The sequence below is a fragment of the Mastigoproctus giganteus genome, chromosome 6, assembly GCF_048544385.1.
Source record: "Mastigoproctus giganteus isolate SK-2022 chromosome 6, ASM4854438v1, whole genome shotgun sequence".
In the NCBI taxonomy this organism is placed as follows: Eukaryota; Metazoa; Arthropoda; class Arachnida; order Uropygi; family Thelyphonidae; genus Mastigoproctus; species Mastigoproctus giganteus.
In genome coordinates this window covers 38,257,896-38,274,234 of record NC_143580.1, presented here as the reverse complement: position 1 = coordinate 38,274,234, position 16,339 = coordinate 38,257,896, and the positions used below count along the sequence as shown (strand labels likewise).

At 37.6% G+C, this 16,339-nt stretch overlaps 1 protein-coding gene across 1 annotated transcript in view; it reads left to right on the top strand.

Annotated features, from left to right (window-relative positions):
• LOC150084175 (guanine nucleotide exchange factor DBS-like) overlaps positions 1-16,339 on the top strand; it is a 619,625-nt gene that overhangs the window by 310,069 nt on the left and 293,217 nt on the right. Inside the window, exon 3 of the mRNA XM_090376145.1 lies at positions 2,787-2,870. Within this exon, the coding sequence (XP_090232271.1) occupies positions 2,787-2,870 (84 nt within the window). The remainder of the gene's footprint in view (positions 1-2,786; positions 2,871-16,339) is intronic.

The window sequence follows — 16,339 nt, the reverse complement described above, 5'->3', positions numbered from 1 at the left end:
CAGTACCTGCAGGGAGTAAAGTTTTTTAGCTTTTAATATTTATATACACCAAGGCCTCAGACCATTTACTTCTTTCTTTCTTTTTTTTTAATTACATTAGGTAACCTTATGAAATAATAACGAATATGTAAAATACAAGCACGAGAAACTCTATGGGCATCTTATGCGTATCTTCCAAGCGATACATCAATAGCATGAAAATCTTACTGTATGATATTTGATTCTCATTTTTTTTCTGTTAATCAAGACTGACAACTAATCAAATCAAACTTTATGTAACAAACTTCCAATTTTTTTTACCCTTTTGTAAATCAATTATAAGAAACTCAAGCATATTTCGCAGCATTACCTTTCATTACTGTCTAATTAAAACTAACCAGTAATTATTCTGTTTTAGTTATCTTAACCTTATTTAATTAATAAGGTTGACTAAGGTCGATTTATATTACGGTGTATAAGTCGATCTTTGAAGCAATAAAAAGTCGCCCAAAAGGTCGACTTATAACGTCGAGTATAAAATCTTAAGCTTGAATTAAAATTACTTGGGTAGAAAGATGTGAATTAATGCCAACATACTTGCAATTTATTACATGTATTTCTCAAAAATATACGTATTGTTTGCTCACCTTATTAAAACTTGATATTTGTTTATCTTGATCAGAGGGAAAAAATACATGGAATTTGTCGGATATTATGTTTCTGGGTTTACTTTGCGTTTTCTAAAATAAATTAACAAATTCGCTTTCATATTGAGGCGTTGATTACGGAGAAACCAATTAGCAGAAAGCAAAACAGGCAATGGTTTAGTTACATAATCAAAGCCCCGATAAATACACAGCTTCACCGAACGATGTCACGTCGTCACTCATGCCTGGAGGTTTGGTTTCGTGACCTGCTACATACGGGAGTGCTGTGTACGCTTATCGCTTTCTTTACAGTTTACTGTGCAGTAATAAAACGTCACAATGTAAACTTTTCACAATGAAAGAACAGAAATAATCGAACTGAAAAGTAGACAGTGATTCTTTGTGGCCTTCTTTCGCATCGAAGGATGACTATAAAAAAAGTGGTGGACTTTGGCGATTATATGACTAAGAACGAATTTTCAATGCAAAAGGGCCGGCTAATATGCCGGAATATATTATTATTAGCTATATGGTGCAAGGAAGCCTGAGGCTTATGCTGCACCAGCCAAAAAAAAAAAAAAAAATCCCGAGTTACCCTGAGAGAGAGTCAAAAGGGAATCACCAAGAAAGAGAAGAATGATGATATCCAGCTCAGGACCCTGGGTGTGTACCAAGCCCATACTCACCAGATGTGAGCCCCTGGGGTTTTATGGTATGTCGTAATTCCATATGATCACTTTATATCATAGTGATGCCTAAATACTGATTATTCTGTTTTAGGTAACCTAACCTTTTAAATAAGGTTAGGTTACATTATTTAAAAAGAACAAGAAGGTTCACTGCTCCCTGCCTCCCATCCTTAGCCTAACCTAACCTTTTAAATAAGGTTAGGTTACTTAAAATAGATAATTAGTAGAGTGTTTTTAGTTAAACATTTTGTAAACATGTAAGGTCAAGTTTAAAAAAATAATTTGTAAGTTTGTCATTAAATGTGCATTGCAGTAGCTGTCTGTGATGGCCCAACAAACACTGTCAATCAATGGATTGACAGTGTTTGGTTATGATCAGCAGAAACCAATGAGAAATGAACAGATGTTCAGATGTGTTTGTTTTTTGGCTGTCTCCAGCATTTCTCCCATTAGCCACTGTAGCATCTGTTTTAGGCATGTGCCAATGCTGGCAGTGTGGTGAGTGTGGGTGTATTGAGTGGTGTGTTTGTTCTGTTGAGTAGTGTTCACCAGCACCTGGCGTCTTTGCAAGCATGGGGCATAGAACAAGAAAGTTCACTGCTCCATGCCTCCCATCCCTAGCCACATGGAGGTGCCCCAGGGTCTACCACCAAAGCACTTGACTGGGCAGCCCAGGGAGCTGCTCCTCCTTAGAAGGACCACTCCCTGGGCTTCCCCCCCCCCTAAAAAAAAGTGAAAGTGAAAGGAAGATCGTATATCAGTAGGAGATGTCAGATTTCAGGGATAGGATGGGTAAAGTTTTAGGCAGCAAGGGATGGAAAAGAGAGACATCCTCTGAGAAAAGTGGAAGTGCAAGTGATGTGCCAAGGAACTTACGATCAACCTGATTTTGATTACTGTGACATAATTTGGTTGGCAATGCATATCTTTGCCACAGACTTGAGTGCATTCAAATTAATTTTATCACACTATTAGTTTTCATAATCATTTTATCTTTCATCAATATTAATCTCTCTCTCTCTCTCTCTCTCTCTCTCTCTCTCTCCATCATGATTTATCATCAATTCCAATATAGACTGCTGAACTTTTCTTTTTATTATTTTAATCAGATAGTAACAAATGGGTATTATTCCCATTTCTCATTATATATACTTTGCATTAATTAATTATTCAGTAGTAAGCTCATTATTCTTTTTTTTTTTTCTTTTTTTTTTTTTTCACGTAGATAATGAGCATTAAATTGATTTTAACTCTATTATCTGTTTAATAAAAAAATACTTTATTTGTTTTTTTCTAGTTTGTTTTGCTTTTTGAAATATTTCCATCATGCTTATAAATCTCAATACTAGGGTTTAAAACAGAATATCTCCGTTCATTTTTAAATAGTAGTTACTGTTATGGGCAGTAATTTTTTTAAACATAATTTCATTCATTTTGAACAGTGCAACTGAATACTCTGATTAACTTTTAGATGAGGCAATGGAAGAAGCTGGTTATCACCTAACAGTGAGAGATGTTGCAGATCTTTTACATACCAGATATGCCATCATCACTGGTAAGTTAATATATATATATATATATATATATATATATATAATCTTTAAAACCTTCTACTGAAACATATGTTATTCACTAATTAATAACAATATTGAAAAAATATAGTTTTTTCATATCACCAAAACAATTTTGTAATGGGATAATATTATTTTTTCTCCCCATACAATTTTTCAATGGCAAACATACCATATGTTGGAAACCACTGATGTATTAACCCCAGGGGCTCACGTCTGGTGAGTATGGGTTTGGCACACCCAGGATCCTGAGCTGGATACCATCATTTGTTTCTTTCTTAGTGATTCCCTTCTACTTCTGACCCTTGCTCTCACAGGGTAACTTGGGAATTGTTTTTGGCTGGTGCAGCATAAGCCTCAGACTTCCTTGCACCTATGGCTAATAATAATAATAATAATTCCTGTGCAACTGCACTAGTGACCACCCAGGAAGGGAGAAAATGCCAACGCATGAAGTGGAGCATCAAAATGAATATGTACATCATGCAAGCATGCTATAAAATAACAAAGCTGGAGACTGGTGTGACAATTTACAGGGTGACACTACATACCAAGTGGCTGGAATGATTCCTGGATATTCAGGTCAGCGAACCAGAGAAGAACCATTGTCACAAAGAACCTAATAGCTCCTACAATCTTGGAAAAAATCAAGCAGGATGTGTGCGATCAACTACAAAGGATAAAGAATATGGAACCAGAGGAGGAAGAACATACCACCACCAAACCAGAGGAGGAAGAGCAAGAATAAATACAACCCACAGCATCTGAAGTGGAAAGAGACGAGGTCACGATATCCAGAATAGAGGACGAGTGGAAGAAGGCCCTAACAGAATTCAAAGGAATGGACCCCACAAAGACTCACATGATACCGAAGCAGAGGCCAAATAGAACCTTGTGGAGAGTCACAGACCACCTCAATTGGCACATAATACCGCATTACCTCAACAGTAATGGTGCAACACTGGAGGCCATCCACACATTTGTATATTGTGCTGTGGTAGCAGCCATGAGGATTAATGGAAGAGAAGCGAGAGACCAGTAGCAGAAGAACCGAAAACAGAAGGAACCACCAGCTTGGAAAAGAAGATTCAGCAGAAGATAGAAGAATTGAGTCAAGATAGACCAATTGACCCAGTAACAATGGGGCAATAGGAGAAATTAATTGGAAAAGTGAAGAGCATCCTCAAGATAGACAATGTCCACAGCAAACATGAGACAAAAAAATCAGAGAATGGAAGAGTACTTGGACACATTGAAGCAAACCTCCTTGCACCCAGCAAGAGACTATGCCGATACAAAGAGAGCTCCCAGAGGAAAATAAACAACCGAATCTTCAATGAGGACCAAAGAGGTTTCTACAGGAATCTCGGAGAAGATGGATAAGAAGGGAATGGACCACCCGAGAAGAAGACGATTGAGGTGTTCTGGGGAAACATGGAGCATGGAAGTAAGACATAGCAGCAGTGCCCCCTGGATAGAACTAGAATGCAAGAAAACCAAGGACGTACAAGAAAGGAGAAGGTGGGAGATTCAGGAAGAAGAAGTAAAACAGACGATCAAGAATTCTCACAATTGATGAAATTCAGGAATAGATAACGTCCACGACTACTGGTACAAGAAGCTCACGTGCACATACAAGCAACTGGCAGAGCAGTTCACCTGAATGATAAGGCACCCAGAGACAATCCCGAAGTTTCTCACTCAAGGAATCACATATCTGAAGCCTAAAGACTACATATATGTCACTCAAGGAATCACATATCTGAAGCCTAAAGACTACATATACAAGAAACCCGGGTGAAACATAGGCCAATCACCTGCCTCCTAACAGTGTACAAGATCCTGACCTGCTGCATGACCAGGAAGATATCAGACCACTTGGAGAGCCTGAACATAATGGCCGAACAGTAGAAAGGGTGCAAGCGGTTGAGCAAAGGATGCAAGGAGCAATTAACCATAGATGCCACAGTTATGGAGCAAGCCTACAAGAAGCACTGCAACATGTACACAGCCTACATCGATTACTGCAAGGCCTTCGACTCTGTGCCTCATGGCTAGCTAATAGAGGTGCTGAACATCTGCAAAGTCAATCCGATAGTGACAACTTCCTAGGAGAAACGATGGCGAAATGGAGTACCACCATTAAAGTCGAAAACATCACAACCAGGCCAATCTCCATCGGGAGAGGAATCTTTCAGGAAGATGCCCTGAGCCCATTGTGGTTCTGTTTAGCACTTAACCCGCTATCCACCAGGCTCAAGAGTAACAAGTATGGATATAACCTCGAAGAAGGAAGGAAGAACCCGTACAGCCTCAACCACCTGATGTACATGGATGACATCAAGCTCTATGCAGCAACCAAGGAGCAACTCCAGCAACTACTCTGGATCACCGAAGAATTCAGCAAGGACATCAGGATGGAATTTGTCCAGACAAATGCAAGACCCACACACTGCACCAGGGAAAATTAGTATGCTGAAGCTAAGAGCTGCTGACTGGTAAAGAGATCGAAGCAGTGGCAGAGGGGAGAGGCCTACAAATACTTGGGGATGATTCAGGCTCAGCAGTTACAGCACAAGGAAATTAAGGCCTGCCTAACCAAAAAATACGGGCGCCTCCATAGCCAGGTGGGCAGGAGCAGCAGTGCGTAGCACACGCTTCTTGATTAGACCAGGGTTCGAGCCTGTGATCCACCAAATACGGAGGAGGCAGAAAGGTCAGGGAATGACCACCACACATCCCCGGAGCAAGGCCTTAGTTGCTAATGCTCCTAAAAACCAAATAACAACAACAACCGAAAAATACCATCAGAGACTCAGAAGCCTATTGAAAGCAAAGCTGAATGGAAGGAACACAGTTAAAGCCATTAACACCTGTGCAGTCCCAGTGCTAACATACTCCTTCGGGGTCATAGATTGGACTAACACCGAGCTGGAGGATATCATGACAAAGACAGTGATGGCCAAGAGCCACCAACACCACCTGAAATATGCCGTGGAGAGACTGACAATTGCCCGGGAAGAAGGAGGAGGAGGAAGGGGCCCTCCATCAAGATAACATCGATAACATTGCTTCCAATGCATGTGTGTGTGTGTGTGTGTGTACTGTGTCGGGGTGGTTCCCAGGCATATGCCCATCTCCACCTGACTCTTATTTAATACAGAAAATCTGTAAAGTGGGCCTGATAGATAAGATAGCTAAGAAATAGAATATCCAAAACAAGAGAAATTTTGAGATAGTTACCAGTCTGGTGAGGAAATACCAGTTGACCAAAGAAAGTGTTACCATACAAAAGTACGAACCCCAGGCAGTAGTAGAGACCCGAACCCACAAGCTGTACTGGGACCGCACCATAATAATGGATAAGATCATCCCACACAACAGACTGGACATAACCCTTGTGGACAAGATGGAAAAGGCTACCTACCTGATTGACACAGTGGTGCCCAACACTAGCACTGTCCAGAAAACCCCAAAAAGAAAAAATTAGGAAGTACACGAACCTGAGATGTGAGGTCAAGGAGATGTGGCATATGCAAGAAGTATCGACCATCCCGATCATTGTGTCAACCACCAGTATAGTGCCAAAGACTTGACATAGCAGCCTAGCAGCAATAGGTCTCCCAGAGAACACCTATAAGGAACTCCAGAAAGTCACAATCTTGAACACCTGTAGGATAGTCAGAGATTTCCTCGACCAACAGTAACAACAGACATTACAACCACCCTGTGTACTTGGTAGCAGTACCCGTCATGGAGTGGAATTCCCCAATCAGGGAGAAATGATATAAGAGCAATAATAATAATATATTGTTATTACTAATGTAAAGAAAAACCTTTTGCTGGCCCAAGAGAGAATAATATATTGATTCGATTAAAAATAAATAAATAAATAAAAAACCAGGTTACTTTATGAAATGATTTTAGTGATGTATTTAGCATCAGAGTTGGACGGTCTGAGATGCACATTTTCCTGCTGGTAATTAGAATTTTCACTTGTATTTTGTGTCTGGTGGAGTTAGACCAGCAATGAAATTTGCACTTTGATGACCAGCTAGTTTACTTAATTTTTTATATGCCAAACTTTCTTCAGTTAAAAAAAAAAAACTCCCTATGCTATTCTAAACCTTAATTAAGACACAAAATACCAAAAATTGAGAATCTTTTTAAAATTTAGCTGTTCTAGTTATATATTTTTTTTCTAACACATTTCTTTTCTTTTATTTTCTTTGCCAGGGTGTATGTGTAGAAAATTCTTAAAATTGAATATTTAATTTAGGGCTATATTTGCAGTCAGCTGCTAGCAGTTTCTTTAACTAAATCAAACCACTGCATGCTCCTTAAATTATTTTAAACTTTAGTAGTAGTATTAATATTGGCAATGCAATGCAAGGAAGCAAGGCTTATACAGCATTAGCCAAAAGTGAGGAGGGAACCTCATTTGCCCATTCCTTCCAATAATTTTTCTTAAATTTATTCAAGCCACCCACCCCTACAATACTAGGTGGAATTGATTCCAGCTATTGATTACTCTTTGGCTAAATTCAAATTTCTGCACATATATTTTGCAGCTATCATTTTCAGTTTAAATTTATGCCCTGTGTGTTTCATCTCAAGAGTAAAGATACTATCAGCATTTACCCTATTTCTTTAATTCTAAGACTCCATCGATTATAAGGCGCACCTTAATTTCAGTACCACCAACAGAAAAGAGCTTTCATTCTAAGAAAAAATAAATAAATAAAATAAAACACTAAAATATATCTAACAAATATTTTTTATTATAATAGAATTCAGTTTACTAACAGCAATAGTATTTATCAGTAGGTATGTTATTCATCACTTCCTTCTGAATCCAGCCATCGATATCTGCTTCTGAATCAATATCAGAGTCTGATTCTTCTGAGCCACCGTTATCTTCACTATCCCATAATATATTGTCTTCTGAGCCATCGAGAGCGTTGGTAATGCAACATTTTTTAAATGAGTGCTGCACTATTCTTTCTGGGATTATCTTCCAAGCTGTTGATACCCATTCTGCCAATTTTGATGCTGGTGTTTTCTTAATTTTTCCGGAAGGTGTCAGCGGAAGGTTGTCAGTCAACAGCCAGAATTCATATTCCTTTCTCAAGTAATCCTTAAATGACTTGTTGACCGAAACATTGAGTGACTGCAGTTGGCTAGTCATGCCACCAGGAATCACAACCAAGTCACCACGTTTTTGCACGATTTTATTTTTGACCCATTTGGACAAATGTCCACGAAATGCATCAAGTACTAGCATGCTAGGTGGGTTACGAAGACTTCCAGGACGTGTATTGCACACAACATTTAGCCAGTCTTCCATAAGCTCTGCTGACATCCATCCATTTTTTTGTGCACGCACACAATAACATCTTTGGGGGAGATTTCATTCTTCGGTATGGTTTTTCGATTTAAAATTAAATATGATGGCAACTTTTGACCATCAGCGGTGATGCATAGCATTACAGTGATATGCTGTTTTCGTAGCCCGTGTTTATAATCTTGATTTCTTTAGCACCTTTAGCATTGACTGTGTAATTTCAAGGCATATCGAAGAAGACCGGGGTTTCATCAGCATTTCCAATTTGACTCAACTTGTAGTTTCTTTTTTTCCTTAATTTCATCACCTGTCGCCGAAAGTTAATCAGCTTCTTTTGCAAGTCTTCAGGAATTTTTTGACAAATAGATGTTCGGTGCCTTAATGATAATCTGCTACAATGCATGAGTCTGTTCCACCAGTCACAACTGCCTTTAAAGATTATTTTCTCTATTCTGAGGGACTTGGCAATTTCTTTGGCTTTCAATTGCATGGCTTGTCAAGTGATGGGTAATCCTTTTGCACGTGTCTCCGTTACAAAACGTATCACAGCTTCATCAACTTGTAGAAATCTTCCTTTCTTGGGCCTTGTAAAGCACTTGGTTGTTGCTTTGCACGAAAATATGGAATTGCAATCATTTCTCCAACGACGAACATTTACTTCACTAATGTCAAAATGTTGACCCACAACTATATTTCCATGTTCTTTTGCATACACAATAACTTTTCGTTTCAATGTGGCTTCATAGTGCAATCTTTTTGACAACAATTTAATAATGTGATATGGGATCAAAATGAACGAAATACAGTAACTCCATTTCTTACGTACTTTCGAAGATACAAACAAAACCTCCTAGTTTTCGCTGAGTGAGCTCCACTATAATGAAATAATGGTGGCTTCACATTTCGAAAGTGCACAAAATCACCCACGGCACTTTATTTTCTAATGGAATTGGAGAATGTGATAACGGTCAAACTTGGAGGCAGGGTTTCCACATAAAAACAAAACGTGTGGTGTCATGTGCCAAGCTCGGGAAAATTTGAAAAAAAAAAAAAAATTGCGATTGTAAGATGCCATCGATTCTAAGACAGACCCCGTTTTTAGAGAGGTTTTTAGGGGGGAAAAGTGCTTCTTAGAATCGAAGAAATACAGTAGTTTACATAGCTCTTTTAAAGTGATCATTCAAAAGATGGCTAGTTTCCAGAACCCCAGTCTTTCTTGGTAAGAATACCCTTTTGTGCCCCTAACTAATCTTGTTTGCTGGTCTTGACACCCTTTCCAACGGATCTTTGTTCTCCCTAAAATGAGACTCCAAACTTCTGTGCAATATTCCAAATGTGGCCTAACCATTGCATTATACAATGGAGTAATTGCCCCTTTGTCCCTGCTGAAAAAGTTCCTGTATATCATTGACAGAATCTCATGAGCTGTTCTACTAGCTTTAATGAAAAGTGGGAAAGTGCACATCACTTCCTCTAAGAATTTTCTCATTTTTGTTATGGATCTAAAGACTACCTCTAGACCAGGGGCATCCAACCCATGTGTCCATTCCTTCACATTTTCAACCCGAGGCCATGCATTAGTATTGACAAATGATGAAATATGCTTATACAGCATCAGCCAAAAAAAAAAATAAATTAAATAATAATAATAAACTACCCGCCTCATCTGTCCATCATCTCCAGTAATTTGTCTAATTCTTCCTTAAATTTATTCAAACTACCCGACTCTACACCTCATCACCAGTTGGAAGTTGTTCCAACAACTATCTACCTATTGGCTAAAAGCAAATTTACACTCATCTGTCCTAATTTCAAATTTATGCCTCATTATGTATATGCTATTCAAGAACAAGGATGTCATCAACATTTAGCTTACTCAATCCATTCAAAGCCTTAAAAACTTCAATCGGATATTGCAGCTGCCTAGTTTCCAGATGCTACAATTTGCAGAACTGAAATCTTTTGAGGTAAGAATATGCTTTTGTTCCCCTCACAAATCTTGTTGCTCTTCTCTGGATAAGGCCATTCACAAAAGTCCATATTTCTGACACTCAAAGCACCTTAGCAGGGTAGGTATATATATAGACTTACTGGGCAGCATTTTAGGAAGAATGTAATCCACAGTCTTCTTAAAATGAAGCATCCAAACCACACCTTTAGTATGCAGTACTCAAAGTGCAACCTAACCATTGCTTTATACAGTGGAGTAATTACCTACTTGTCCCTGCTGGCAAAATTCATGTATATTATTAACAAAACTCTTCTTGGAAGATTTTTAAAAATTTGATAAATTTTACCAAATGAATGATGTAAAAATGAAATAGATGTCTTATTTTTATTATGACATTGTTTTAAATTATATCTTATTAATCTTATCTGTTTAGTTAGTCTATATTATTATAACATTTTATTTCATGCTCCTCCCTCCCTTCCCTGCATTATGTAATTTGTGAATAGTCCATTATATATTGTCTAACAGTAAACCCCACAACATCGGCACCTATATGGGTGAGGAGACTTCCCAGATGTTGCTGGGATCCATTGCCTGCAGCCTATGTATATAAGGTTAATGTCATAGAATTCCTGCATGTTTGCCATGTGCTGTGACCTGTGGAAAATTGAAAAGGGGGAAATCCTTTTGATCGAATCGTGGGACCCAACTTCAACATGCCAATTTAGCTTCTGCTTCAACAAGACAGGAGAGAGATCCTGGATCCCACCCAAATCAGTTGACAAGTGGGTTTATCTGCAAAGGGTCCACTGTGTCAATGTCACACTCCTACCCTCACGGTCTGATGGACGATATTCAGGCTGATGAAGATGCACTGTGGCGCTTGGGAATACTCTAATTGCCCCACTCTCAAGCATATTTTTTGCTTGCCTAAAAATGGTTATCCTTTTGGCCTTCATGTTGGATATGGTCCCCAAGCACTGAAACAAACAGAAATCTCCAGGAATCCTAATAATACAGATCCTTCTTCTAGGATCCCAACACTGTCTCTACCTGAAAATATAGACCCAGATACCATCACCTCAGCAAAGAGACTGAGAACTGAAAATGTATGGGCTAGCATTTCACTACTTGATACACTCTACTGGTGAGAAGCCAAGGGAAAATGTCACTCTTCTATATTCAGAATAGTTTGGAAGGGCTGGCAGACTTCTCTAAATATGTCAGAGAGCTGTGATCTAGAGATATTCTAATCAAAACAAAGTTATACATTCAGAACAGCTTCTCTGAGTGCCTCTGTTTGGAGAATTGTCAATCACAGTATGGCGCTTGGAATTGTCAATAACAGTAACACCCCATAAGACACTAAACTCATGTCAAACTAAACCCAAAGTATCATTTCTGAATGAGATCTGCTTGAAGTGTCTGAAGAGAAAATCTGTTCTAAGCTAAAATTGCAAGAAGTAGCAATTGCAAACAAATATTCACATGTTCATATTCAAATGTTCAGGTGGGAATCTAGTTTCCATTGGAAACCTCATCCTTACTTTCAATTCACCATCATCTCTGAATTCTGTTACAGCCAGGTATTTGTGCTGCCCAGTAACACCATATATACACTGGTGTTCAAAGAAAGTACATCACGCCTTAAAATTGTAATTGTTGTCCAAATAACGTAAGTATATGGTAATATTTCTTATAGATTGTATCAGATAAGATTGACACACTTAGATGATAATGTAATATTGCATAAGCTGTTACTTTCAGCTATATAAGCACGCTCTGCAAGAGTTACAGTCATTCCTTGCTTGTGTCAAGATGGCGAGTTACGTGCAGTTGACGCCACAAAGAAAGAGTGCCATTGTTGCTTTACGTGAGGAAGGATGTTCTTCCCGTCATATGGCTTATAGAGTGTCTTGTAATCAGTCGACAGTGAGTAGATTTCTTTCCAAACTCAAGAATACTGGTTCTGTTGATAGGAAAAAAGGAACTGGACACAAACGAGTCTCTACACCAAAACAGGACTGCATTTCGAAGCTCTTATGTCTTAAAAACCGTAAAGCTTCTTCGTCTGAGCTGAAAAGAGAATGGGAAGAACATACAGGAGTGGTAGCAAGTGCAGTAACACTCAGAAGATGCCTCTTCAAAAATGGACTTGTAGCCCATTATCCTAAGAAGAAGCTCCTCCTCTCACAAAAAACGAAAAAGGCCCGGGTAATTTGGTGTAAGGAGCCTGTCAAATGAACCCCCGAGCAGTGGAAGTCAGTTATTTTCTCGGATGAGAAGAAATTCAACCTGCATGGCTCTGATGGGAGACAAACAATTTACCGTAGACATGGTGAAGAATACCATCCAGACTGTATGGTGTCTACAGTGAAATTCCCTACCGCCCAATTGATACGGGGATGTATTTCGTAATGCGGAGTAGATCACCTGCAGTTTATAAAAGGTTTTGTAAATGCCAATGGATACCTGTCTATATTGGAAGGCAAATTGCTGCCAACTGTTAGAGACCATTTTAACTTGCCAAATAACTTCATCTTTCAGGATGACTCTGCTCCTTGTCATTGGGCAAAAAGTGTAAGTAGGCTCTTCTGTAGTTACTTTAGCTTCATTTCAGCATTAGAGGTTCAACAGTAATGTGTTTACATTTGTTACAGGTGAAAAAATGGTTGGAAGAACAGTCCATTAAAACTGTTAGTTGGCCAGGAAACAGCCTGGACCTGAATCCTATAGAGATCTGTTGTCATCGTGTGGAATCTGCAGTTTCCAGAAAGAAACCAAAGACCCTTCATGAACTTCATAATTCGCATTTGGAACCACAAACTATCAGTTGATTATCTTCAGAAATTGATCTTGTCAATGCCTCGACGGTGTGCTGCTGTCATCAGGGCCAGAGGCGGTTCAACTAAATATCAGTTTGCACCTGGTGAACTTTTCATTTTTTTCCCCATTTAAAATGATAAACTGAAGCAAATTGAGGGCTTCTGATAACGTTTCAGGGATAATTGCTATATTTACCAAAACTGTTGTATAAAGGTTGGAAATTCTCACTTTGGAATATTTTGAGAGCACCTGTCTAACATTACTTAGCTTTGCCTTAACTATTAATAAATATCTTTTGTTTATATTTCTATTTTTTTACATTAATGACTATTCTAGTCATTAATGTAACATACCATCGTGAAAAAGGGTTAGGAAATGTGAAATTCCTAGGTGATTCACTTTCTTTGAACACCAGTGTATGTGAATATTTTAACAATGAGCTCCCAGTTTTGCAGCCTTTTTGATGTGACACATCCTTGGGGATCCCTACCGGGTAAATCTGATCTTTCATGGAAGTGACGTCATTTTCCAGAAGTGCTTCCCATGCTTGCACTACTAGTAGTGTGATTAGAGAGCATGATACATTTTTTGTGACCAGTATGATATCTTGAGTTAGGGGCTGAACAGATGAGGCTTATTCTCCCCTGAACCATGCATATAAGTGTATGTGTATAATGTTCCTAGGTCTATCTAAAATAAAAACCACTCGAAAACCTGGTCATCGTGCTTCCCTCCCTTACGATGATACCTGGATACAATAGTGTCTGGAGTTCTAACTTTTTAGAATTTTTGAAAAGTACGACATTACAATCATACTTCTGAAGTTACTACTGGAGTATGATTGCAATAGTACAAGTATTTGTCATATGACTGCGAGAAGTATTTGCCATATGACTTCAACGATTTCTTTTTTTCATCTCGCATTTCATAACATTCCATTGTTAGGTGCCCCTAACAGCTGCGTATGTCACTTCAACTACAAGATCGGTACATCAATCGATGCTGTTTTCCAGAGACATTTAGATACATTGCAATCACAAATATACATCTCTTATTTTAGTTATCATAAATCCATTGTATCTTGTCTTCCATAAGTTATGAAAATTTGTGAATGATCAATAAAATACTGTATTTACAATACAAAACCTCTTTTATTTCATATTCAATATATACAAATCAAAATACATAAAAGAAACGCGAAAGATGTTTCACTTAATACAAAACTACCGTGTGTGCTCGGCACATGTGCTACTTTTTTATTCATATTTTTTTTAACAACTAGGGAAATATAATGGATAAATTTTTTTCATGGTAAAATTTTAATATTGCAAAAAAAAATAACATGAAATAACATGAAATATTTCTCATATCACAAATAACATAAAAACTATCACACATTCCACAATATAAAAACAAATATTACATAAAAAACAAACTATTCTAGAAAAGGTACACAAAAATCACAGATTACATGAAAAAAATTATTATACAAATATTCAAGAAAAATTTATTCTGAAAATTGCCATATAGAATTTACTTCTTTATTAATATTTGTTGTCGATCTTCTACTTTGCTCAGTAGCTGAGCAATGATTACAGAGGAACAATTTGACGTAACGATCAGGATCAAATTGAAGCAATGGTTTTCCATTTCGATGTATGGTCATCATAAACTTCAACGTGTTTAATTGTCACAGTCATTATCACATAATCACAATCACAGTGCTGAAGCTGGCGAGCTGAGAGCTCGCCAGCTTTAGCACTGTTAATTGCAGTGGTTTCAAAGATATTTTCTGGCTTTCTTAATTGAAAAGGGAATTTCACTAGATTTTAAAGATAAACTGTCTTCGACAAAATCCCTAAAATCATAAATTTTTATTTCATATTTTATCAGAAAATTTAAATTTCTTATTCGGTTTTCACTGTCTTGCCACCAAGACGAAAGTTCTTTCCTATTTCACAATTCTGGCTAGCATATGTTTAAAATTTCTTTCAATTCCTTGTTGTCAGTATCATTATTTAATTTAATATCGCTGTGTTGCTTTAATAACTTGTCATGAGGTAATTTTTTAAATGTTTTCTTACTTTAGAACACATTTTTTTGATTTTTTCAAATTCTCTCCACTTCAACATGCTCTCAATTTTAGCTTCATAATTTCCTTCAGAATTTTTCAAATTAGCAATAGCATTGATAGTTCCAATAATCTGCTTTTGCTATAGTGATGCTGCGACTTTGTAAATCTTCTATAAAAGTTGTATATCTGCTTCTTTTGTAAAGTAGATATAAAAGTTGGTTTAATAATCCAGAATATTCAAATTCTGATTCAAAATGTTGGCACAATGCTGGATAATTCTTCCAATCTGCAGTTGCTGTCCGCAAGCTACAACCTGCTCATCATGGCCCAAACACACGACCGATCTTAATAGTTTACACATCAAGTTCTTTAGCAATCATCCTTAATTTGCGTTGGTTTTTTGGAGATTGGTGATATAATGTGCACAATTTTTTTGTTTTTTTTTTTAATTATTGCACACATGCCATTATATTTTAGAACATTTTCTTCACAGTGAAAGCCTCGATGCATTTTGAAAATCTGCCAACATTTCATCTTCGGAAAGTTGCCTCATTTCTCTTACTATTGTCACTAGTTCTTTGAATACTGTGCAAAATGTCGGAATCTCATGGATATTCAGTTACCGTGACAATATAAACATAGACGGGAGAAATTTACTGAAACCTCGGATCACCCACTTCTCTGAAAAACATATGCCTGTTTGTTGGAGTAAAGGGGAACCACAACGCAGATTAACCACAGGCTATTATTCATGTCGGGAATCTTCTTAATCCTCTGGCAATGGAAAACATATTGACTAGCGCGACTTCTTGGTATGTAACTACATAGGTTTTTACGTACACCACTACTAACGTTGTTGAATGGTAATCCCTTTCACCCTTAATTTGTGCTTTCTAATTACCTAAATTCCAGATGTGAGAACAATTAGTACAAAGTTCTCTCGTAATCCGTTCATTATATGGAAAATTTTCTTTGTTCAACGGAAACTATTTCAAATGTAATTACCAAGGGGAATTTAAAAAAATTCGTTAAACAGAGGTCCCACTGTAATTAAATCAAAAATGAAGCAATTTTAAAATACATAACTGGTCAATTGCACCATTAAAATGCTGGGGAAGGGGATCCCGCTCTCCCCACTGTATTTTCGGCATGGGATGCTCAATAATTACATTCAGGATTTCATTTGTAAAATAAATAATCGTCTCAGCAATAGGCTTGCAAATTTTCAAAAAATAAAAAATAACAATGAGCTCTTGCA